Source organism: Rutilus rutilus (assembly GCF_951802725.1).
Source record: "Rutilus rutilus genome assembly, chromosome: 14".
NCBI classification, from domain to species: Eukaryota; Metazoa; Chordata; class Actinopteri; order Cypriniformes; family Leuciscidae; genus Rutilus; species Rutilus rutilus.
The window spans coordinates 37,162,245-37,188,230 of NC_140219.1; the positions used below are offsets into that span (position 1 = coordinate 37,162,245).

Below are 25,986 nucleotides of genomic sequence, written 5' to 3' on the forward strand. Positions count from 1 at the left end.
CATTACTCTATTTAGTGAGGTAACTGAGTACAAGACACTGAATATGTATGTTTCACATTTTTACTGCATATGCATTTTCTAATTTGTTCACAGCATTGTGCAAAAGAAAAAATACACCCTTATTTACAACAAAAATAAACTCCCTTTGGGTAGAGCTGTGCACAACTGTACACAATATTGCAGTACATATTGAAACTGAACATACAACATACATAGTACTGTAATCTTTCATGCACATCCAGACGTTCCTCTGTCTGGCCACATAATTTCATCTACATCACAGCGAATATCATCTCTTGCAATTCAGCGAGGAAAGTATCTCCTCGAGTGGCGAATCCACCCTCTGCAGGACTCTGCTGTGATGTCATCACATGCTGCATCCATGGCCGCTAGCAGGGCCATTTGGGTAAAAGCATCAGTGAAAGCTGAGATTCACCTGAGAGAAATTGTTCAATTTAGGAGACATTTTAAGGAAAAAAAAGATTTTAAAAAATGTGTAAAATTTTGACAACAAGTTCAACATTTTTGTAAGTAATGACTCAAGCAATGAAATGAGGACTATTAGTTTTATATGGAGTGACTATTCAGCATTTACAAGTATAGTTAATTTTGACTGACATGACATAAGCAAATGATAATGTTATAAAACAGCAGAGAGTTGTATGAAAGCAATTGATGCATGTACAAAAAAAGCATTTGCAATTTGTTGGAAGGAATGAGAAACTGCTACTATGATGTGCACAAATGACTAAATATTGTGGAGGTTGAACTAACTGTTGTGCAAATGTAAATAGTGATGTGAGAAATGCACCAAAGCGACTGAGAAAAACTGTAATACATTTAAGATTTTGTGAAATAACAAGTCCTTTTATTATAATTTTTTATTAATTAATTTTTGGTAGTTTTATATGTAATCTTATATTTTATTATATGTGCACCCTTTGCATTTTTTAAATGTAATTTGTGTTCAAGCATTCATACCGGTAATTATGAAATTATGACTACACCAGTCTATGGCAGCCTATGAGTGGCTCTCCAAACTGCTAAAGCACCAAAGCCGGTTTGCCAAACATCAGTAAACCTTGGAAGAACAACAACAACAACAACACAGGTGTAACCTCGTTTATATAATGTTTCAGAACGCTGTTAAACATTAAAAGTCTTGAGATGAAAAAAAACAGATAATGACGCAGAATCTTTTTTACTACAGACTCTCTGGACTGATTTCTACTAAAGATTGAATCGTACCACGTGACACACATCAGTCACAAAGTATTGCACAGGTGAGTCTTAACAGATCTCAAACTGAAAGTGTTTAAAGACTTCTGGATTCTGTTCCTGTAGGACAAGAGCGTCTGAACTACTGCAAGTAAGCTTTAATACTTCCAACATTACTGTTATCTGGGGGAATATGAACGGATTTCATATGAGTTAGTGTGATAATGATTATTTTAAGTTATAACATAAGTTAAAACTTAGGTCTATACCTGTTACAAAAGTAGAACAAACTACCAAAGAAGACAAACGACCAAACGAAGCCAGGAATTACTCAAACAAACCGTTTTATGGGCATTCATTTTGTAAAAATGAATAATGCACTTTCTAAAAAGGTTTATTTCCAGTTTTAGGATGTCGTTTTGTGATAATGTAAAATTTAAAGTATTGTGGACCAGTGTTTCCCAACCACTGCTCCTGGAGGCACACCAGCAGAGCACATCTAGGATGTTTCCCTTATCGGACCCATATATGTCTGGTCTTGGAGTCTCTACTAATGCGCTGATGAGTAGATTCAGGTGTGATCGATCAGGAAGAGTTGGGAAATGTGTAGTGTTGGTGTACCGCTGGAACAGGTTTGGGAAACACTAATGTGGACAATCCAGTCTTTCCAGTTTAAGTGAGTGAATCAGGGCGAGTGTCACGAGATGTTTGTTTCTGAAAGCGGAGCATAGATGAATAATAGACTCGCTTGAGACGTGCCTCGGAAAACTGGATGTAAGTTCTGTTGCTTTTATATAAAAATAAATATGATAAACAAGAAACCAAAAGTATTTGTTATTTAATTCCATTCGAAAGGTGTGTTTATCAATATGTTTTGCTTTAATACAGACATGTTTTCATATATTCTTAGAAATATGAAAACAATCACATATCCCATCGATAGATCACACTGTCAGACAGATCAGGAATATTCACACACATTTTCTACACATAAAAACATGATATCAGAGTTTTAAAATCAAACATTTTAAAAGAGAACAATACATCACGGTTGTTAAAGCCAATGAACATTAAGCTGTGTCGTCAGCAAGTCGTTTCCCATCATGCTTTAGATCATCAGTCGGTGGAGAGAAACCGCAGAATCCGACACGGCCGCCTCACCGTCGCCAGAGCTTTTTTACATTCGTCAGCTTGACATCAGAGCAAGGCGGACCGCACTCGGACACATTTCTAACCGGCGTACATCTCGCGGTGATCACCGGTGATCGTCACTGTGCAGATTTTGCTCATCTCAAACAAGCCTTATGTTTCCCAGACATGCGTGACAGAGCGTGCAACTGAGAGTTTTAGTTCACGTCATCTGGACACGTTTACTGCCTAAGGTATGGGATATATTTCCCGTCAAATGTGTTGCGGACACAGATAAAATAATTAAGAAGCATTAATTATAAAAAAAAAAAAAACTTTTAAAAATGTATCACACAAAACTGAAAAATTAATGCAAAGTTATCAGACTAGCAAACAACACAGTCACAGATCGTAAAATAATAAGCGTGAATCAAAAACTTCAAAATACATGAAAAAAATAAGCACAAATCCCAAACTTTAAACACATTTAAAATTATATTGAAAAAGAACTGAAACATGAATTCAAAGTTATCCAAATTGCACATGAAAATTCATGTTTTCTGCTCATATTTTTATTTCACTTATGCTGTTTTTCCCTTTGCTCTTGTTTCCACGTTCTGCACTTGCTTTTCCAAATGTTTCATGAGAAAATTAAGTCGTGATAGTAAGAAAGAAAAAAATAATGGTTTGGCCTCTTGGGGCTTCTGTAAGATATAATGGTTAGAATGGACGCGTGTCTGTGAACCATTAAAATACTGTAATAACCAAATTGGACCAGAGGCAGAGAAGAGCACACCAGAATAAGCAGTACAACACCGTTCATTATTGTTAAAAACACTCCACAATCCGTCTATTTGTGGCTCTGTATCCAACAAAAGGGGTGACAGTTGATTTAAAACCCTTGTTGGATTTGGAAGCAGAAGAAGGGTCTACGTTAGAAGAGAGAGTGCACTCATCAGTCAAGCCCTTAGAAAACATTAATCCATCGGTGCAGTCGCTCTGGCCAACCTCGCAGAATCCCAATCTAGAAGATTTACCTTGAGTTGTTGCGTTTCATAAAATAGTAAAATGATTCCAGCAGATTTTGCTGTGGTACTGAAATTGGTACCAAGACCTGTACAATTTTAATGTTATTGGTACCGGCGACTACTGGAATTTTGGTATCGTGAAAACTCTAGTCTACACAGATACTCTTTCAGCATCCACAACTTAGAGCAATTTCAGTAGTTTGTAAAATACACAGTGATGTCTAGGAAGCGTCAATAATAATCCATTCAATTATAAATTGATGATGTGTTTAGACACACATTGTGTAGGTAACTATAAAATTTACTGTATTCTTCTCTCATTTCACCAGCCACTTACTTTAATGTATTTCGAGAGAAATGGATGAAGTGATGTGTTCTAGGCTAAATCTGACAGATAGCCTACAATTCTCTGAACTGCAGTGCGTATATGTCACACAATATGCCCATTGTGAGTTATAGATCAACTAGCATGAATCATGATCATTATAAAGGTTTCTTAAATGACAAACACATTCACTTACATGTATTTAAGAATAAAAAATTATCAGCCAAGGACTGACTGACATGTAACGCAACCAATCACATTTCGTTTTGATCCACGTCATGTTTAGTATGTAAATGTAAAGTCGATGTCCATACAACAACAGAACGTTGTGCAAGTTTACTGCAACAATAGAGCCACAAACTTCACATACTTTTGAAATCCAGCATTCGGTTGATCCTGATAAGAGCTCATTGTCACTGTTGTAAACATGACGCGTTCTTCTTCCACGAGGGGTTTCGTCACGGCATTTACAGTGATGCGCTCTAAAATAACGCTCACCTTGTGCAGGACATGCAGTAACTCAGGAGAGGTGTCGTATTTGGCCAGAGAAGGCAGAAATGTGGTCATATTTCTGCAAAAGAATTGCTGAAATGTAAAGCTGGTTTGTAGCATATAAGAATACAGACTACTTTGCTGTTATTAGTAGGCCTACTGTAGCCTAACTGTTATTTAGTGTGTTTTTTTGTGTGTGTTGAATGATTGAAGTTGGGTTAGGTGGCTATATTGTGAATTTGTGGAAAAAAAAATTTTTGGGCTACTTATATTTATATAATTAAATATAGGCTACTTTAAAATGTTAATATATTTTTCAATTTGATGTATTTATAAAAATAAAAAATAAAAAAAATCTATAAAAAAGCTTTTTCCTTAATTTCATTTACCATCGTTTTGAGGCTTTTTTTTACCGTTTACCGGTACCGGTTTAAAATTATCGATTTGGCACCAATATCGGAAAAAAACCGAACGATACCCAACCTTAAGAATAATGGTGATTCAGAGTCCAGTGTAACTGATAAAGTGCAGTGCATGAGGTGTGTGTATCGTTTGTTGGCTTAACATTTGTCTTTAGTTTAAAATTTTCATCATCATTTGTTTATCCCTTGTCTTCACCAACACACAGACACCAGTGCTGAGCTGTTTCCAGTGGCAGTTTATCTGCAGTAATGTCAGAGGAGCGAGGAAAGCACAATCTCTCTAAGATGAGTCTCTCAGAGAAACAGAGGTAAGACTGAGACTGTTTTCACAGAATCATTTTAAACACTACTGGAGTTTCAGGTTTGTCCTGTAAAGAACAAAGTCTGATCAACAAGTACTGTTTTCTCCCACCATTGCCATGTCAAATGCTGTGCAAAACAAATAAGAACCTCCTATAAATGTTTTTAGATTGTTAAAATGGCTTGAAACTGGTTTCATATTCAATTTACAGGAACATTTAGCACAGTTAAATATGTTTAATCTACCATACATGTAAAGTCCTGTACAAACCCCCAGATTAAGGTGTATTGAATTATGGTTTAAAGGTGCACATTTTTGTGGACTGTTTTCTTCATCCCGCTCCCGCCCGCGCCCGCCGAATTTCTGACCATTACCGCCCGCTCCCGCAACGTATGTGTTACACTCCCGCCCGCTCCCGCAATATGTATGTCCACTCCCGCCCGCACCCACAAAACTCTGAGAATTTATTCCCGCACAATAATAGAGATGCATTGATTTTGTGTCTTCTCCCGTCCCGCAGGAAAAAACACGTATTTGTATTGCTATTATTAAAGAGATTCATGGGGTTGTTTGTTTCGTTTCCCTGGCCGGCATGTATTCTGGACACATACACACAGGACAATGAAGGAAATCGAGTGTATGCTGTTTTTGGATGGTTTTGTTTTTGTTTTTGCTGTTTTTTATTCAGGATACTCTGTCTGGCGCGTGCAATGATGTGTGATGATTCTCTCTGACCAATCAGCAGTCTGCCGTGTTTTCACGTCACATTTTAGTATCGCCTCAGCTCGCCTCAGCTCACTCAGAACCTCGCCAGAGGTGGTACGGAAAAAAGTACCTGGAAGCAGTTACAACTTTTACACAGTGGAAAACCAAACAAAAGCGAGTCGAGTCGAGCTGGTACTGTGTAGTGGAAAAGTGCCATCATTGACATCTCCATCATGTCGCTAGGCTACCTCCCGATCCCGCAGTGTTTTTTTTAGCCGCCCATTCCCGCCCGCAGCAAAGTTCAAACCGCCCGCTCCCGCGAGATTTGCGTTGGGTCCCGCAGCCCTCTATTTTGCGGCATCCCACGGGAGTTCAATACTCACTGCGATCGGACGGGTAAGCCCCCGCTGATGTAGACATGAAGATGTTTAGCTATTGCCGATTGGGAGGGCTCTCGCACCATCCAACGGGAGTTCAATACTCAATACTGCAATCGAATGGGTAAGCTCCACCGGCAATCAAACGAGTTAGAGTTGGTTTAGCTGATAAGGGTTTGTGTGCTTTTTTGATGTGGAAGCGGTTAGATCTAATGTAGACCAAGTGCTTGAATCTGTTGCTGTGAGAGTCCTTTTTGGGCGGCAGTGGTTGCGGCGCCTATGCCAAAAGAGTGGCCTGAAAGGTGTTCAGCTGGGATGCCAGATTGTGTTAGGACTAATCTGAGATGTTTGTGAAACCAAAAGCGCAGGACTGGTTGGTTTGAATCGTTTATAAAAAGTGGGTCTGAAGGGTCTTTACTTGTTGAATTTCTGAAATTAAGGTAGGATTGGAGGGTTTGGTAAGGTTGGATGGGTGAATGAAGCTTGGAAAATAGAATCAAAAGAGGCGTCGAGAAGTGGTCTCAAGGAGTGGTTTACGGGAAGATCAATTCTGAATAGTGAGGGACTGGCGTTGGGTTGGGGTCTGCTTCTGGAGCCAGCTGTCTGAATTTCTGGAAAGCAAAGCATGAGAGAGAGTCAGCAATTCGATTTTTTGATCCTGGTACATGTTTAGCTGTTATAATAAATTGGTCGCAAGCTGCGATCCAAATGAGGCGTCTTAATAGTGGCATCATAGCGGGTGCGTGAGAGCGGGTTTTATTAATGCAATGCACGGTTGCTTCATTGTCGCAGTAAACAATGATGTTGTTTGTGGACCATTCTTTACCCAGGTAGATGCGAACCAACGGCCTTGGTAAAACCCCCCGAAGCCAATGGAGGGGGCTGCGTCGGTGTAGAGTTGGATATCGGTTAGGAGGGACACTAAAGTATTGTAGAAGAAAGATAATCCGTTCCACTGTTTAAGGAAGGTTATCCATAACTTTAGCTCCTCATGGCATGGATTGGTTAGAGATATTTGGTCTCCTAACGCGGCAATGGAGGATGCGAGGGAGAGAAGATTTGAGATGAAAGGGCGGCCTTGCGGATTATGCGCATTGCGAAATTTAGGTGGCCAAGCAGAGAAAGGAGTTCGCGCTTAGAGCACTTTGGGCTGTCTAATAACGTGGATGAGACCAGAATTATTCTGTCAATTTTCTCTTTGGGTAAAGAAGCCTGGAATTTAACGTTGTCCAGGTTGATGCCCAGGAATTCAATGGACGTGTCTGGGCTGCTGGTTTTTTCCTGGGCGATTGGGACACCTAGCTCGGAAAAAAACATTTTGAACTGTGGTGAGATGCACTGCTGGGATGGCATCGGGAGTCGAAATGATTAAGAAATCATCAAGCAGGTGAATAAGGTAGGGAATTGCGTAGTTGTTTGAAAGAATCCAGCAAATTGCTTCCGATAGCATGTCAAAAATCTTGGGGCTGCTTTTGCAGCCGAAAGTTAGGCGGACGGCAAAGTAATATTTTTCGTGCCATCGGACGCCGACTAAATGCCACCAATCTGGGTGGATGGGCATCACTTTGAAAGCCGCAGTAATGTCGACTTTGGCGAGCCAAGCTCCACGGCCGACATTTTTTATTAATGAAATTGCTTGGTCAATGTTGTGGTAGTGAAGAGAATATTCGTCTAGCAGGATGAGGCTGTTTACGCTTGGAAACGGAGAATTGTGCGGGGCTGAGAGGTCAATTATTAACCGTTTTTTACCGGAGAATTTCCTTGTAGCCACTCCAATAGGGCTGATGCGAAAGTGTTCGAAAGGGGGGTATCGAAAGGTCTGATCATGAAACCTGAACTAACTTCCTTATTAATCAGGTTGTCTACTAATTCGGGTTCTATGAGCGCGGATTGGAGATTATCGCAAATCAAATTTTGTGAGGGGATGCTTTCGAGACCTGGTTCAAAACCATGCTCGAGGCCGGACAGCAAATATTTGGTAAATTCAGGATCTGGGTGCTGGGACAATTCTGATGACAAACGTAAAATATTCACGGGAGTCGACAAGTCATTTTTTTTTTTTTTTATTGGTGTGTTTCTTTACGGGGCATATGGTGCGGGCATGAGCGCCGCCACAATAATTGCAGATGTGCAGAAACCGACAGCGTTGTCTTGAGCAGCCGCCTGTATTGAAATGGTTGCAGACCTGACGTCTTTTGGAAAAGGCGGAGACTCTTCCGGAGGAGTCAAAGTTTGTAGTAGCTGGTCGTGGAACGTAACTAGTTGATATTTCTTGGTTAGAAACTGGAATTGGAGGAATTGATGGATTTACTTGAGGGCCAGACGTGGTGGAATGGGCGAGTGACCTACAGACTGCGCAGGAAATATTTCGTTATAGATCCGTGTCCAGCGCGCCCCAATATGGGCACTGGTTCCATTGGGTGATTCGTATGGCGCATTTAGCTGCAAACAGCTTGTGGTACATGTAAAAATGTGATCCCCCATAGGATAAAGCGAGCTCTGCCACTATCGCGAGATAGTCATTGGGGACTATCTATACCTCCTATGGGGAAAAACGGCGCAGACGACCTCTGTATATCTGGTGAATGCGATGCAAAATTCTGAAAATGACAGGATTTGGGATGATGTGTTGTTTGGATTTTTTAGGGTAACTGAGAAGTTTGAGCAACTGAGCAATCGATCTGGCGATTTGAATCGGATGGGGGAAGCAGAGAAAGGAGAGATGATAGGTCAATATTCGCACCTGATAGAATCTGCGCTCGGATGTTGCTAGCGACAGGGGGTGGTTCCAAAGCGATGGCGTTTGGAGGTATGGGCATCTGAGTTGCTGTAAACAGAGAAAATGTTGATTTTGCCTGAGGAAGCGTGTTTTGGGGGAGACAATCCGGGGCCGACATGGGAAACGGAGGTGGTCTTGGGTTTGCGACGGCCCCTGGAGCTTGGAAAGCGACCGGGAAGGAGAGAGAAAGCTGAGGTGGAAAATAAGGCGACTGGGCCTGCGCCGCTAGCGGAGGCATCCTCACACTAGGGTCTGCTGTAGGCCACCGTTGGGAAAAAGGGTTAGTGGTAGCCGGAGGAGAAGGACAAGGGAGAGTTGTCCAGGCCCGCGATTCTAGCGAAGGCAACCTCACGTCAGGAGCCACGGGCCATGAACGATGGAGAGAATTTGGGATGGTAACAACAGGTTGCGTCTGCCCCGCTAGCGGAGGCAACCTCACGCTAGAGGGTAGACGGTCGCTGTTAGTGACCGGTAATGAGTGATGCTGAGCAGAAGGCGGAGAGGGTAGCGGTCTAGCAGCGGCGGAATCTGGGGCCCATCCCAGGCTCACTGAAGGCGCACTGCCCCTACCTGATGATCGACGGTGGTCCGGTCTCGCTGTGGAGGAATACTGGATTTGGGAGGTACGTGGTGTTTTACCTTTGTTAGTTTTGTTTGTCGCTTTATTGGAGACGAGAGATGAGGGTTTAAAGGGGGCGCACGTTGACTGTAGGTTAGTGTAAAATTGGTATAATTTGGCTTTATTCATCCGTCTAGGGTAATGGACGAAAGCTTGCATTAGACCTAACACTATCCATTTCCTGATTGCAGGAATGGTTGGCTGGGCCAGTGAGTAGGAGGATGATGAGGACGAGGAAGAAGGTGTGCGTCTCGTTGGTGGAGGTGAGCGCTGTCGGTGCGGTGCGGATTGGCTGGCGACCGCGCACTGAAGTTGGAGACTCGGCGACGGCACCTGGTGGTGTAATGGCGCTCTTTGGGGTGGCTGGAATTGATGCAGAGTCCTGAGAGTAGAGAGATTTGTCATTGGACGGGAAGAGATCAATCTCCAACATGGCGGCTGTTAGGCGAAACCTGTTCTGAAGACTGTAGAATATCCTTAGGTGAGTTTGCCTGTGATTATATATGGTTTGCCTTCATGCTGATTGGGTAGATATGTTGATTACTGATTGTAGACAGCTGGTGATACTAGAGTATTTGTTGATTACTGATTGTAGACAGCTGATGATACTAGAGTATTTGTGATTACTGATTGTAGACAGCAGGTGGCAAAAGAGTAGCTTATTTTGACAGCGATAGTCATTTTGTGTGTTTGTTTTGTGTGCCACCGGCTCCACCCTGGTCACATACTTTGCCTGCTCTGCCCTGGCTCCCCGATCCGCCTCAGTCTTCGGTCCTGGTTTCATTCCACGGACCTGATTTTTAAACCTAGTGATTTTATAATGTCTAGCCTAATTATAAATTCAAAAGCAAAATGGGTTGGAGAGTGGAAATGGCTTGTATGAGCCAATAAGCGCTCTTCTGCCGCCATCTACTATTTATATTGTAACTCTTTGTGTGTATATTACTCTTTCAGGGCCCTATTTTAACGATCTGAAATGCAAGTATCAAGCGCGAAATGCAAGTAACTTTGTGGGCAGGTCTTGGGCGCTGTTGCTATGATACCGGCGGGATAAATTACTCTTGCGCCCGACGCAAATCTAAAATGTGTTGGTCTGAAGTAGCTTCATTATTCATAGGTGTGTTTTGGGCGTAACGTGAAATAAACCAATCAGAGCGACATCTCACATTCCCTTTAAGAGCAGGCGCTTTTTCCATGGCGGTTTGCTATTATAATGGCGGATTTGCCAGGCGCACGCCAGGAGCGGTTCATAGCCGAGGAGACCGACGTTCTTGTCAGGGCCGTAAAACACAGAGAAGTGACATTGGGGATGGAGAAACACACCCAGATTAGCTTCGGTTAAACAGGCATATAATAATTTGGGTAAATGTGTAAGCTAGATTTATGCCTATTTTTTCACATCTTCATGGACACAACAATGATTTCCCTTGTGTGTTAATATTTTTCCTTGTAAGAATGTATGGTTTTATAAAAATGGAAACTGCTGCGTCTGTGTGTAGATGAGAGACACAAAGTGTATACTTTGTGGTTGTGGGGGTACTTGAGGCTAAAAAGTTTGGGAACCATTGGTTTAGATTATTTAATTAGCAAGTAATAAATAAGCTATATCATAGATTCTTTATATATATATATATATATATATATATATATATACCCGTTATGCTGGATAAAATTAGCCCAACCTGTGTTGTTCACAGTATGTGAATGTATGTGTGTGAGAGTACAAATATATGCATGTGAAAGGAGAATGTATGTGAGAGTATGTATGTATATGATAAGGAGAATGTATGTACTGTATGTGAGAGAGTACAAAAATATGTATGTGAAAGGAGAATGTAAGTGTGTGAGAGTGAATGAATGAATTCACTTAAGGCTTGTACGGCCACTCATAATATATATATATATACAGGGTGCGATTTGTGAAAAAAACAGAGGGGGGGATGTTTTGAAAAATTTTTATTCATAAAAATAAATCATGAGAACATGAACTTCATTCACTGCATTTGCTGCTCTGGACCCTTTTCATTGTTCCCAGCTAGCTAGAGTTTTCGCGCTGAAAAATTACATAAATATTTGTACTTGGTGACATTCTGAAAAGCCGTACATGGATCAAAGCTAATGGACAGGATCAGATAAATCAGAGCTTAGATTCTCTGCCCGAGCCCAAACTTGACCCGACCCGGGCCGGGCCCTTGATCCAGCACTTGTGTTACAAAATGCAACACGTCATGAACATGTCATGCTCAGCGTCTCCTCCACTCGCACGCATCACACCGGGCCTGGGATAATAAACTTTAAAAATATTCATTTTGTTTAAAAAATATTCTATATTCTAAAACCTTGTTGAATTAAATTAGATTTGTGGCCTACTAGGCCATCCAAAGTTCATTCTTGTTCATTTTCTGTGTTCATCATTGTTCACGTTTTTTTATATATTTTTTTTACGTTTCTTCATTCGGATCCATTTGCGATCCATTTCATTCTGAATAAACAAACAAGGCAGTTTACATGATTTGTCCTTGTTGCATTATTCATTAAGATAATAATAATTAATAAATGCACGCACAATTATCCGTGAACTTGATAAATGTTGCAGATGTGTTTTACCAGGGCTGTACAGTGCGCCCATTTCACTCGCACATGCAAGTAAATATTTCGGCGTGCGAACGTGAAAAAATATTTGGGCGCACTCGTGCGAGTGACACAGCATTTTTCTATAGAAACAGCTGCAAATACATCATCATGAGGAGGGGCAGAGTAGGACACTATATTACCGGGAGATCTGTCATTTAGGCCTAAATCTTCAGTAGCTAGTCTGTAGCCTCATAAAAAAAAACTACAGTGCCCACACACGAACTATTTTAGGGCCCTATAATTTCCGCAATCGCGGGAATTGGCAAATTAACGCGGAATCTAGTGTCAACGCGGAATTTTACATATTTGGAATAAAATTCTGTTTTTGTGTGGGAGAAAAACGTATGTCTGAGGAAAATCGCATATTACTGAAAGAACGAGCAGAGAGAGAGGCCCGGTCGCGCGCGTCTTCAAACTGTCTTGCTCTCTCTCACTCCCTCGCGCTTATTAATCTAAATCAATTTAGAATTGACACAATGGTAAAAGATCGGAAGAACGAGGTTTCACGTGGAGCATTCGGATATTTTTTTTCCTGAATTAGGCTACCGCTGTGTGTGAATTGTGCAAAAAAACAACAACTTTTTTACCTTTCCTTCTTCTCTGAAAAGCGTTCCGCCCATTCAGCTGACATAAAAAACACTTTCAATAAAATAAACAAAACCTATCCAATGATGAAATGTTTTCTGTGTTGACAAATCTTGTGCGATGTCCTAAAACTGCCGGGATAATCACACAACGCATTCAAGTCTGCTAATGATACGTCCGATTCGCGAACTAATGACTCCTTTGAACCGATTCACTTTAATGAATGGTTAAAACAACTGATCTGTCCAACACTGAATCGGTTCGGTGTATAACAAAATCGGTAACACTTTACAATAAGGTTCCATTTATTAAACTCTAGTTAACTAGATCAGTTAACATTAACTATTAATAAACTGCACTTCTACAGCATTTATTAATCTTTATTAATGTTAATTTCACCATTTAGTAGCCTACGTTATTTAAATGAAAAGTTGTATTTGTTAACATTAGTTAGCTTAATGCACTGTGTGAAGTAACATTAAAAATACAGGGTTAGGGTTAACTAAGATTAACAAAGATAAATAAATACAGTAACAAATGTATTGCTCGTGGTTCATGTTAGTTAGCCTAATACATTCACTAATGTAAACAAACCAAACCACATTTAACATCTCTTAAAATGAGAATTTTGTTTGTTACCTCAATAAATTTAGGGTCATTCCTATTTTATTTGTGTACATTTTAATCATTAACATTAAAAAACACTCTTTTTACGACTAAAATTACAGTAAAGGGTAAAAAAAAAAAAACTGAATTCCCAAAAATTAAAACGGAAAAAACGGAATTTGCAAAAATTAAAACGGAAAAAACGGAATTTGGGAAAAAATAAAACGGAATTTGGGAAAAAATAAAACGGATTTTATAGGGCCCTACTAATTCGGATCAGCACAGAGGGGCCCTCCCTGGAACTGTTTGATCCTACAAAATGTGCTGAAAATTGGCTGTCTGCTGGAAAGAGGTCAAGACGACCAGGCTACAAAGCTTGGCCAAGTGACTCAGACATGATCTTCATTTCAGATAAAATGTGAAACATACATAGGGCCTACATACAATGATAAATGAAATCTACATGACGATAAAATAGAATTAAATGAAAATCTTTTGTTTGAAAGTTTTGGTCTGATGTTCTTAACCTTACAATGAGCAGTGTAAATGTAATTGTTGAATAATTCTAATAATAAAACTATAATGATAAACTTATACAACAAAAATGACTGTGCCCCCAAATTTTTGTCTGTGCTCCTAAATTTTTCTATTTAGGCGCACCAGTGCTCCTTGTTCAAAAAGTAAGTGTAGAGCCCTGTTTACTATGCACAAACAAATGCCTTTCAACTTATGTGTGCAAAATTCAGAAGCAGTAAATGAATGTGCAGAAATTTGTACATAGATTCTGTAGGCCTACTATATGTGCTGTAGCCATTAAATAAGATCATTTAGTTTCATATTTGTTAAAATATTATAATGTTATTTTTTTGCATCTATGTTGATTATGAAAAGTGAACAGCACGAGTAAGATAGGATGCGCAATATTCCTAGAGACTTGGAGTGGGTCAGACATGATTTTGACCACTTCATTAAGTTTTGTTTTGAAGAAAACCTTTCTTTAAAGTGAATTTCGTTTTGTATAAATTGTATCTTAATTTTAATACATTTTTCATCAACAAATTGCATGTATTTAATAAATAAGAATATAGCAGACATAGGCTATAATTGGAGGCGCCGGCGCGCCCCGGTCACTTGCACTGCACGTTAACTGGAGCGCATCTTATCATAAATTAACCGAAACTAAGTGTATGCCTCACAGAGAATATTAAGAAATATATCTAAAGAAAGCTTGAAATGTCTTTAAACGAAACAATTCAAAACGAAAAGAAATAGGCAACACTCTGATGTAGGCTAATCCATGCATTTCTCCATATATGCGCATTCACTACGGAGATGGCGATCGTCAACTTCATCTTTGCTTCATCTCAACTTCCTTGGCGCCACCCCTGGTTATAACGGCCCACGTATTAAAAAATGGTCGGGTTTAAATCGGGCTCGGGCTCATAATTACAGTTAATCTGTCGGGCCGAATCGCCTCATTCGGGCTTTGCGTCTACCGCGCCGCACGAAACGCCTTCGCGCTGCAGGACCTCTAGACGCGCGTAAACGCGTCTTTACATTGACTTAACATTGAAATCACTCGCTCCAGACACTCAAGAGTGAGTGAGTAATCAAAAAACCTTTGCGTTTAGCCTCAATTGAGTAAAACACCGTATGTGTAACTTCGGCCATTCTCAGTGGTGTGACTGGGACACTAACTCTGCTTGTCATCATAGAAACAGATAATCACATTGTGATGTTTATTCCCGCTTCAGTAATATGCTGAATATGCGGCGTAAAAAAAGACCTGCAACCATCTCGCAAGTGTTGATAGTCTATTTACTCGTGAGGTGTAACCAATCATATAGCGCCGTGGGCGGGACATTGAGCAAGTTTGCAGAGTGGTGATTACAGAGAAGCTGCGGAGCCAGTCAAAGTAGCGCATTTTAAAATAAAATGGACTTTAATCAAACCACGGATCCGTGATAAGTTTTGTGATCCGCCTCGCCACTAGTGTAGTAGCACTGATCACTTTGAGGGGGGGATAAATTTATCCCCACCGGGATAAAAATAATTAAGCAGAGGCAGGGATACATTGACCAGAAAGGGGGAAATCCCACGCATCCCCCCCGGTAAATCGCACCCTGTATATATATATATATACAGTGGGTACGGAAAGTATTCAGACCCCCTTAAATTTTTCACTCTTTGTTATATTGCAGCCATTTGCTAAAATCATTTAAGTTGTCCTCATTATTGTACACACAGCACCCCATATTGACAGAAAAACACAGAATTGTTGACATTTTTGCACATTTATTAAAAAAGAAAAACTGAAATATCACATGGTCCTAAGTATTCAGACCCTTTGCTCAGTATTTAGTAGAAGCACCTTTTTGATCTAATACAGCCATGAGTCTTTTTGGGAAAGATGCAACAAGTTTTTCACACCTGGATTTGGGTATCCTCTGCCATTCCTCCTTGCAGATCCTCTCCAGTTCTGTCAGGTTGGATGGTAAACATTGGTGGACAGCCATTTTCAGGTCTCTCCAGAGATGCTCAATTGGGTTTAAGTCAGGGCTCTGGCTGGGCCATTCAAGAACAGTCACGGAGTTGTTATGAAGCCACTCCTTCGTTATTTTAGCTGTGTGCTTAGGGTCATTGTCTTGTTGGAAGGTGAACCTTCGGCCCAGTCTGAGGTCCAGAGCACTCTGGAGAAGGTTTTCGTCCAGGATATCCCTGTACTTGGCCGCATTCATCTTTCCCTCGATTGCAACCAGTCGTCCTGTCCCTGCAGCTGAAAAACACCCCCACAGCATGATGCTGCCACCACCATGCTTCACTGTTGAGACAGTATAGACCCTTTTACTGTTTGTACACAATGATGACGTAGCAACGTATGCGCGCGCATATTGGCAACGGAAGTATGGCGAGAATCAGCAGCGTGTCGCTGCAGACGCGAGCATTTTTTATTATATCCTCGCTCCAATCAACACGTTTAATCGCCTGCAGCCACAGGCGCCGCCGGTTCTTCTGAAACGGCCGTGATCCTGTCGGAATCCTATAAAACTTAAGCCCCTTGGTGGAATATCGACTAGTGCAACCGTAAACGCAACTACCAGACATTTTGATGCTGGGAAACCGTTTTGATAAACTTTCGGATTTGCTAACACGTTAGAGCCAGTGGGGAACAGCACTTCCGTTGCCAAAATGCGCGCGCAACTATTTGATCACGTGGGCTGTAAAAGGGTCTATTGGACAGGTGATGAGCAGTGCCTAGTTTTCTCCACACATACCGCTTGGAATTAAGGCCAAAAAGTTCTATCTTGGTCTCATCAGACCAGAGAATCTTATTTATCACCATCTTGGAGTCCTTCAGGTGTGCTTTCATGTGTCTTGCACTGAGGAGAGGCTTCCGTCGGGCCACTCTGCCATAAAGCCCCGACTGGTGGATGGCTTCAGTGATGGTTGACTTACTACAACTTTCTCCCATCTCCCGACTGCATCTCTGGAGCTCAGCCACAGTGATCTTTGGGTTCTTCTTTACCTCTCTCACCAAGGCTCTTCTCCCCCGATAGCTCAGTTTGGCCGGACGGCCAGCTCTAGGAAGGGTTCTGGTCGTCACAAACGTCTTCCATTTAAGGATTATGGAGGCAACTGAGAGAAGAACTGTGCTCTTAGGAACCTTAAGTGCAGCAGACATTTTTTTGTAACCTTGGCCAGATCTGTGCCTTGCCACAATTCTGTCTCTGAGCTCTTCAGGCAGTTCCTTTGACCTCATGATTCTCATTTGCTCTGACATGCACTGTGAGCTGTAAGGTCTTATATAGACAGGTGTGTGGCTTCCAATCAGTATAATCAAACACAGCTGGACTCAAATGAAGGTGTAGAACCATCTCAAGGATGATCAGAAGAAATGGACAGCACCTGAGTTAAATATATGAGTGTCACAGCAAAGGGTCTGAATACTTAGGACCATGTGATATTTCAGTTTTTCTTTTTTAATAAATGTGCAAAAATTTCAATAATTCTGTGTTTTTCTGTCAATATGGGGTGCTGTGTGTACAATAATGAGGAAAAAAAAAGAACTTAAATGATTTTAGCAAATGGCTGCAATATAACAAAGAGTGAAAAATGTAAGGGGGTCTGAATACTTTCCGTACCCACTGTATGTTTACTCAACAATTTAATTAATTTCTGACCAAGAATTTATTTGTGTTAAACTGGGCTTAATTAAACATGAAACCTTCAGTATTTCATGTAGTAAAGTGTTTTATCTTCCTGCTCTTTGTGTCATTAGTGTAAGATCAGTCTCACATGTGTCCAGCTCTGTGTCTGTGAAGAGTGACCGTTCAAAAGATCAAGGACCAAAATTCAGTGAGAGAAAACCATCAGCTAACAAAAGGTATTTCATGTGTTTCTTATTTCTACACATTGACTGTTAGGAAAATATTTTTCATGAAACTTTATCGTTCAAACATTGTTCTTTCATGAAACTTTATCGTTCAAACATCGTTCCAATTTTCAATCAGCAAAAAGATGTCTATTTTTTGGCTGAATGGCAATGCGGTATAAATCTTGATATATTCTCCTTTTTTCTATTTGGACAAAAATTTTGTATTTATTTTAAAAACATGTTATTTTCTCACATCCTGCCCAGTGTTGTCTTACAAACATTGTTCATATTGAAGGCAATGAAAACAAACATAGTGAATGTAACCATGTAGGCTGTGCAAAAAAGGGTTAAAACCACATTACACTACACTAACATTGTTACAACATTGCAATCAAAAACAAAATTAATGCTTTTTAAAGCAGACATTAAATTCACTAAACTTAAAAAAAAAAAAGCTCTAAATGTTCACAGGAAAGAGGAACACACATTCACTCATCTGAGCTTAGTAATTATATTAGCCTAGATTTGATTACCCCATTACAATTCTGCTATCATTAAAATCCACTTATTTGTAGGTTTAAAATTGTACATATGGCACATTTAATGTCCAAAAACAAATATTTTAGCAAAATGTAGCTATATTTTTGTAGTGCTCCTCTTCTATTGCGCTTCATCTGTTTGGTGCGCAGCAGCGCTCATTCAGTGAAGTCTGAAGTTTAGCGGAGACTCACATGGCTTGTCCACTCCTGACAGAAAAATTTACATAATTTGCATGAACTTCTAACATTTACAGATGGAGAATATACCTGTGCAATGTAGGTTATTCACTGAGGAAAACACTACATTGCAAACGCATTAAACAGCACATACAGACCCTTTCCAAAAAATTTGAATATCATAGAAAAGTTTATTTATTTCAAGAATTCAACTTAACAGGTGAAACTAATATATTACATAGACTCATTACATGGTTTGGGGAGCCATGTCATCGGCTGGTGTTGGTCCACTGTGCTGTCCACTCAACGCAGCCGTCTACCAGGACATTTTCAGAGCACTTCATGCTTCCTTCAGCAGACAAGCTTTATGGAGATGCTGACTTCATTTTCCAGCAGGATTCTCTGTTTGATAATCCGCTGAAGCCCACGGTCAGCTCTTCTGCTGGTGCATCTTCTCCTGCCACATTTTGCCCTTCCACTAGACTTTCCATTGATATGCTTGGACACAGCACTCTGTGAACAGCCAGCCTCCTTAGCTATGAACTTTTGTGGATTACCCATCCTATGGAGGGTATCAATGATGGTCTTCTGGCCAGTTGTCAAGTCTGCAGTCTTCCCCATATTGATCCTAACTGAGATAATTGAACCAAAGTGAAGCAATTTAATGACACCTGGGAAAACCTGTGCAGGTGCTTTGAGTTTAGTAGATGAGTAGTGTGTGACACTCAGTTTAAAACATTCATGCCCTGTAAAATTTGGGCTGATTTCTTCACAGTATTCACATTTTTTGAAATCCTGTTTTCATGGGTTTTGTGAGCTAGAAGCCCAAATTATGTACAAATAAACAACTAAATACTTGAAATCGTTTAAGTTGTGGGCCCTGAATCTATAATCTATGGAAGTTTAACGTTTTGAATGGAATTATGGAAATAAATTAACTTTTCCATGATATTCTAATTTTTTGGAAAGGGTCTGTATAACAGTTATCTGATTATATATGATTTTTGCCATACTCAAGCTGTTCTGATTTATGTAAGGACTGTATTCTGCTGGTGGATTTGTATCCGCACTGGTGTGTTGGCAAGAACACATAAGACTCAGTTGAACCAGAACTTGAAGTTTACTGATGATTCAGTTTGAATGGTAACAGTGAGTGGTCTGAAATATCAAATAATAATCCACGTTACATTATTAAAGTTGTTGCAGTACTTAGTTTGTCCACAATATGGCATTGAGAGCTCAGACATGGCATTAGATATAAAAGAAGCCATTTTAACGTGTCCTTATAGGCAGTGATGGCAGATAAAATTTATATACCAATATAGGTGAATAAGAATATAAATCACCATCCACAGATATTACTCACACTATAATGGTACTCAGGCATTAGTTCTACATATCGTAAATTGTGAACTAATCAGCTAATGAGGATTGCCGAGATGGAAACCCAATGAGCTTGTGGTACATCAATAAAGAACACAAATCTACCTTCAAAGATCTTAAAGGTCACAGGATAATAGGAAATAAACAACTTACATTCTGGTCATTAACTTGCTCACATAAGTCTACTACCAAAGGAAAAGGAGATAAAATTCTGCATATGAGCATTCATAGTTCGTCTCTTGCTGACTGCGAGGCACTGACTAACGTCATTAAGTAAACAGCGCTCTGATTGGTTGAATCCTTCTTAACACAAGCAGCCCTACATTAAACTATTTCAAATGAGACTGAAGTATCTCCTGTAGTAAAGTGTTTTATCTTCCTGCTCTTTGTGTCATTAGTGTAAGATCAGGCTCACATGTGTCCAGCTCTGTGTCTGTGAAGAGTGACTGCTCAAAAGATCAAGGACCAAAATTCAGTGAGAGAAAACCATCAACTAACAAAAGGTATTTCATAACACATAGACTGTGACTAGTGAATATTTCAGTGAATATTTATCATAAAACTTCAAATATATTTCCAAATTACAAACAGCAGTGCTATAAAAAGAGGGAGAGGGAGCATCAGCAAAAAGATTGACATTTTTATTTGAATTGTAATTCTATTTTTTGTAATATCTATTTATTTGAGTCTGCAACTGCAGCACAACATATTAAAATACATATTGTCAATGCAGAATTCACAATATATTTATACTTAAATAGATCCTTTACTTTAACAGCAAAAACTTAAATTGCTAATGTTTCCTTTTTCTCTGCTAAAAATAATAATAATATTTAGGCTGAAAATGCAGTATTTTATTTCATTGGCTAACAGGCTTCAATGTGAGACATTAGACTCAGACGTTCAGACTCACAGGAAAAACGAGTATTTCAAAGACAATCTCCTAGGGATCTTCCAGGTAGGAAAACACATTTTCATACATGTTTATATTCATAACAAACAAAAAAGTTACTGAAATATAGAACAGAAATTTTAAGAACCAGTAACCAAAATGTAAAAAACAAGTAAAAACTTTACTTTTTGTGTTAAATGGCAGCTGATTGACATGCTTGGTTTTTAACTGGATTCTTCTACAAATATTTTTAATTACTGAATAAATAGTTTTGACCAAATATGGATGTGGATCTGGTTAAATTGTGTTGTTCTGTCTCTTATTTTTCTTGCTTTGTTTGTAGGATATTGAGAGCAAAATAATAACATTTCTGAAGAATGAACTTGAAAAGTTTAAGAAAATATTACAAAATGAGAACACACAACACTTTGTGAAGGACTTTAATGAGAATAGATGCAGTATCAAAGCATCAGCTCTTGATCTCACACTACATTACCTGAGAGAGATGAAGCAAGTTGAAGCTGCTGATGCTCTAGAAGGTAAGAGACTTGTGATCATCTGTCTGATTGTCACTTATAAATGTGGGAGAGAAAATTAAGACTAAAACTATCTGTTTTTTGTTCCTGTTTAGATGAGCTGCTCTTCATTTATCAGCTGAAATGTAGCCTAAAGAAGAAGTATCATTGTGTGTTTGAAGGAATTGCAAAGCAAGGTGACTCCACACTTCTGAATAACATCTACACAGATCTCTATATTACTCAGGGTGGCAGTGAACAGGTCAATACTGAACATGAGGTCAGACAGATTGAAGTTGCTTCCAGGCGTCATGAAGCACAAGAGATACAGGTTGAATGCACACATCTATTTGAAGCACCTGAACAAGACAAGGAGATCCGAACTGTACTGACAAAAGGAGTTGCTGGCATCGGGAAATCAGTCTCTGTGCAAAAGTTTGTTCTGGACTGGGCTGAAGGAAAAGAAAATCAAGATATCAGCTTCATATTTCCTCTTCCTTTCAGAGAGATGAACTTAAAGGAGAAAGAAATACTAAGCTTGATGGATCTTATAACTCAGTTTTTCCCAGAGACAAAAGGACTGAACCTTACAAGAAGGAATCAATTCAAAGTGCTGTTCATCCTGGATGGATTGGACGAATGTCGCCTTCCTCTGAAGTTTGATTGTAATGAGATGTGGCGTGATGTATCGTCACCAGCCTCTCTGGATGTTCTCCTAACGAACCTCATGAAGGGAAATCTGCTTCCTTCTGCTCTCATCTGGATCACCACCAGACCAGCAGCTGCCAGTAAGATTCCTCCTGACTGTATCGACCGGCTGACAGAGATACGAGGATTCAGTGACGCACAGAAGCAAGAGTACTTCAAAAAAAGATTCACTGATGAGAATCAGGCCAACACAATCATAGATCATGTTAAAAAATCAAAGAGTCTCTTTATCATGTGCCACATCCCAGTCTTCTGCTGGATTTCAGCCACTGTTCTCCAGAACATTCTGGAGGAGAAAAGAAATAGTGATGTGAAAAACACTCAGGCTGATGAGATCTCTACAACACAGCAGGGATCAAACACTGAAGACACTCCCAAGACTCTGACACAAATGTACACACACTTTCTCTGCTTTCAGATCCAGCAGAGCCGCCGAAAGTATGATGGAGAATACGCAGCAGATGTTTCCTGGGATAAAGATGCCATCATTTCACTGGGGAAACTGGCATTTCATCAGCTGAAAAGAAACAACCTTATCTTCTATGACACAGACCTGGAAGCCTGTGGTATTGACGTCTATAAGGCATCAGTGTACTCCGGCATGTGTACCCAGATCTTTAAGGAGGAAACAGGGATCATTCTTGGTACCATGTACTGCTTTGTTCACTTGAGCATTCAAGAGTTTATTGCAGCCCTTTATGCTCATCTGTTTCTGGACATCAACAAAACAAGTGTGTTTCTTCATGAGTCTACAGAACAGGAAAACAAAAATGAAACCATGATTGATTTACTCAAGACTGCAGTGGACAAGGCGCTCGAGAGTGACAATGGACACCTGGACCTTTTCCTTCGCTTCCTCCTCGGTCTGTCACTCCAGTCCAATCAACGACTCTTACGAGGTCTGTTAACACAGCAAGACGGCAATGACCAGAGCAACAAGGAAATAGTTCAGTATATTAAGCAGAAATTAGAAGATAATTTGCCTGCAGAGAGATCTATTAATCTGTTCTACTGTCTGAATGAACTGAACGACCAAACTCTGATGAAGGAGATTCAGACTCACCTTAGCAAAGGAAGTCTCTCATCTGGTGACCTTTCACCTGCCCAGTGGTCTGCTTTGGTCTTTGTGTTGTTGACATCAGAGGAAGAGCTGGAAGAGTTTGAGCTTCAGAAATTCCAGAAATCAGACGAGTGTCTCATCAGATTATTGGCAGTCATCAAAGCCTCCAGAAGAGCTCTGTAAGTCACTTAATACGTTATGTCATGTTTTGGTCTAATCCAGGGTATAACAGATTATTTAAAATACATATATTATCAGTTGTTACTTTATATCTCCCAATAAAATTTGATTTTAAATGCTAAATTTCCTAATAGTTTTAGTTTTCCTAATATGTAGTTCTCCTCAACTTCTGCTATAAACCACATATGCTCTTACATAACTTCAATGCTGAAATCATTAAACTCTCAGAATCTCCTCCTCAAGACAAATGTAAAACTCATTGTCATTTAAACTATAAATTTTAACAAAAATATTTGTATTCAAACATGTCTCATTTAATTGAGCAAATTATTCACTTAATCAAAAATAATATAAAATTCTAGTTTTGTCAGTGTGCAGCTCACCCTTCTAAATTATATATATATACAAATATTAAATATATTTTCCATTATTTTTTATATTTTACATAAATAGTGAATATATATATATATATATATATATATATATATATATATATATACACACACACACACTATTTATGTAAAAAATAAAAAATAATGGAAAATATTTGTATATAAAAATGTTCCACCTAATTTCGAGATGTAATTTATTTGTCTTACAGGCTAAATGATTGTGGCTTAACAGACAAAAGCTGTTCAGCTTTGGCTACAATTCTTGGATCAGATACCAATCTGAAAGAGCTGAACATGAACAATAATAATCTGCAGGATTCAGGAGTGAAGCTGCTCTGCACTGGACTGAAGAATATAAAGTGTAAATTGGAGATACTGAGGTAAGTTGTGTTGCAATAGAAAATATTTTTAGATATTCTTTACTTTTAAATACATTTCAATCATGACAACTCAGAATCGTTTTTTTTAAATCATTTTAACATTTTATTAAGAAAAGGGTCATGAACCGCATTGTTTTATTGTTTTATAATGTTTCCTGTGATGCATTTATAATGTTAGTATAATTTTTACTTCAACAATTGTCATAATTTAGAAATAAAAGCCCTTTTTCCTACTCTGATTTTTGCCCTCTGGTTTGAATTCTGGTTTGAAGGGGCGTGTTTGCTGTAAGACTTAAGTGTAAACGCCCACTGCTGTGATTGGCTAACATCTTTGCATATGAAATAAGTTGTCACGTTAACTAAAGAAAACTAAGGGAGGACTCAAATGCAAAGGAAAAATGATATTTATTACAAAAGAAACACTAAACACAAAACAAAACCCACGAGGGGGAAAACATAACTCAATACAAAACAACAACAACTTCAAAAACGAACATACCAAAAAGGGTCACGGGAGAACAGGAGACGTGTACAAGACAACGATCCGACACAGACTGCAAACACAAAGGAACTTATAAAAGGGACAAATCAGGCAGGTGATGAGGGAACAACAGGTGGGGCAAATGAAACCAATAATGAGATAACAAGGAGGGTGGAGTCAAAACAGAGACAGGAACACAAACACCACATGTGCTACACGAGACAGGACAGGCATGTGACATTACCCCCTCCTTAAGGAGCGGCTACCAGACGCTCCACTAGGGACGGGAGGGACAGACCAGGGAGGGACGGGAGGGACAGACCAGGGAGGGACGGGAGGGACAGACCAGGGTGAAACAGGGGGAACAGGAAGGACAGACCAGGGTGGGGCAGGGAAAATGGACAGTTCGGGAGGCCAGGGCGGACCACAGAGTTCGGGTGGCCAGGACGGAAATGTCAGTCCATCTTGCGGCCAGGGCGGAGACTTTCCCTCGGGCGGCCAGGGCGGAGACTTTCCCTCGGGCGGCCAGGGCGGAGACTTTCCCTCGGGCGGCCAGGGCGGAGACTTTCCCTCGGGCGGCCAGGGAGGAGACGACCCTTCAGGAGGCCAGGGAGGAGACGACCCTTCAGGAGGCCAGGGAGGAGACGACCCTTCAGGAGGCCAGGGCACAGGAACAGACACCAGCTCAGGCACTGGAACAGACACCACCGGCTCAGGAACTGGAACAGACACCACCGGCTCAGGAACAGGAACAGACACCACCGGCTCAGGAACAGACGACACCGGCTCAGGAACTGGAACAGACACCACCGGCTCAGAAACTGGAACAGACACCACCGGCTCAGGAACTGACACCACCGGCTCAGGAACTGGAACAGACACCATCGGCTCAGGAACCGGAACCACCGGCTCAGGAACAGAGACCACCGGCTCGGCGGCGACCAACTTGTCTGAAGACAGGTTCGGCGGCGGTCATCCTCTCCGAAGACACAGGCTCGACAGAAGTGACGTGAACAGGCTTGGCGGCGGCCATCTTGTCCGAAGACACAGGCTCGGCAGAAGTGAAGTGAACAGTCTCGGCGGTGGCCATCTTGTCCGAAGACACAGGCTCGGCAGACGTGACATGAACGGTCTCGGCGGCGGCCATCTTGTCTGAAGACACAGGCTCGGCAGACGTAACGTGAACACTCTCGGCGGTGGCCATCTTCTCCGAAGACCCAGGCTCGGCAGGCGTGATGTGAACAGGTTGGCGGCGGCCATCTTGTCCGAAGACACCGGCTCGGCGGCGGCCATCTTGTCCGGAGACACAGGCCCGGCAGACGTGACATGAACAGTCTCTGGCTGGGCAGACGTGACGGATAACTGGGGTGGTGCTGGCAGTGCGAGCAGCTCGGGCGGGGCCAGTAGAGCATGACGCCTGGGCGGCGCGGGCAGAGCAAGACGCCTGGGCGACGCCTGGGCGGCGCGGGCAGAGCAAGACGCCTGGGCAGTGCATCAGGGACGGCAGTCACCTCCGGGATGGTCTCCGTGTTAGGAGCCACCGGACTCGGGACCACCGGAACTGGGACCACCGGAACTGGGACCACCGGAACTGGAACTGGGACCACCGGACTCGGGACCACCGGGATTGTCACGGAGGGAGTCTTCCTTCTCCTCCTCCATTTCGGGACCACCGGAACTGGGGC

General features: G+C 40.9%; 2 protein-coding genes across 5 annotated transcripts in view; both read left to right on the forward strand.

Moving 5' to 3' along the window:
- The window catches only part of LOC311304235 (uncharacterized protein), an 807,935-nt gene that overhangs the window by 560,901 nt on the left and 221,048 nt on the right, over window positions 1-25,986 (forward strand). The gene's annotated exons all lie outside the window — the stretch shown is intronic.
- On the forward strand, window positions 1,296-23,051 carry LOC311304238 (protein NLRC3-like; the record flags this gene model as incomplete). The annotated part of the gene is made up of 7 exons (XM_084431156.1): window positions 1,296-1,369; window positions 4,820-4,921; window positions 17,499-17,603; window positions 20,092-20,196; window positions 20,567-20,651; window positions 20,929-21,124; window positions 21,217-23,051. The coding sequence occupies exons 2-7, from the start codon at window positions 4,863-4,865 to the stop codon at window positions 23,049-23,051; spliced, it is 2,385 nt and encodes a 794-aa protein (XP_084287282.1). The 5' UTR covers window positions 1,296-1,369; window positions 4,820-4,862.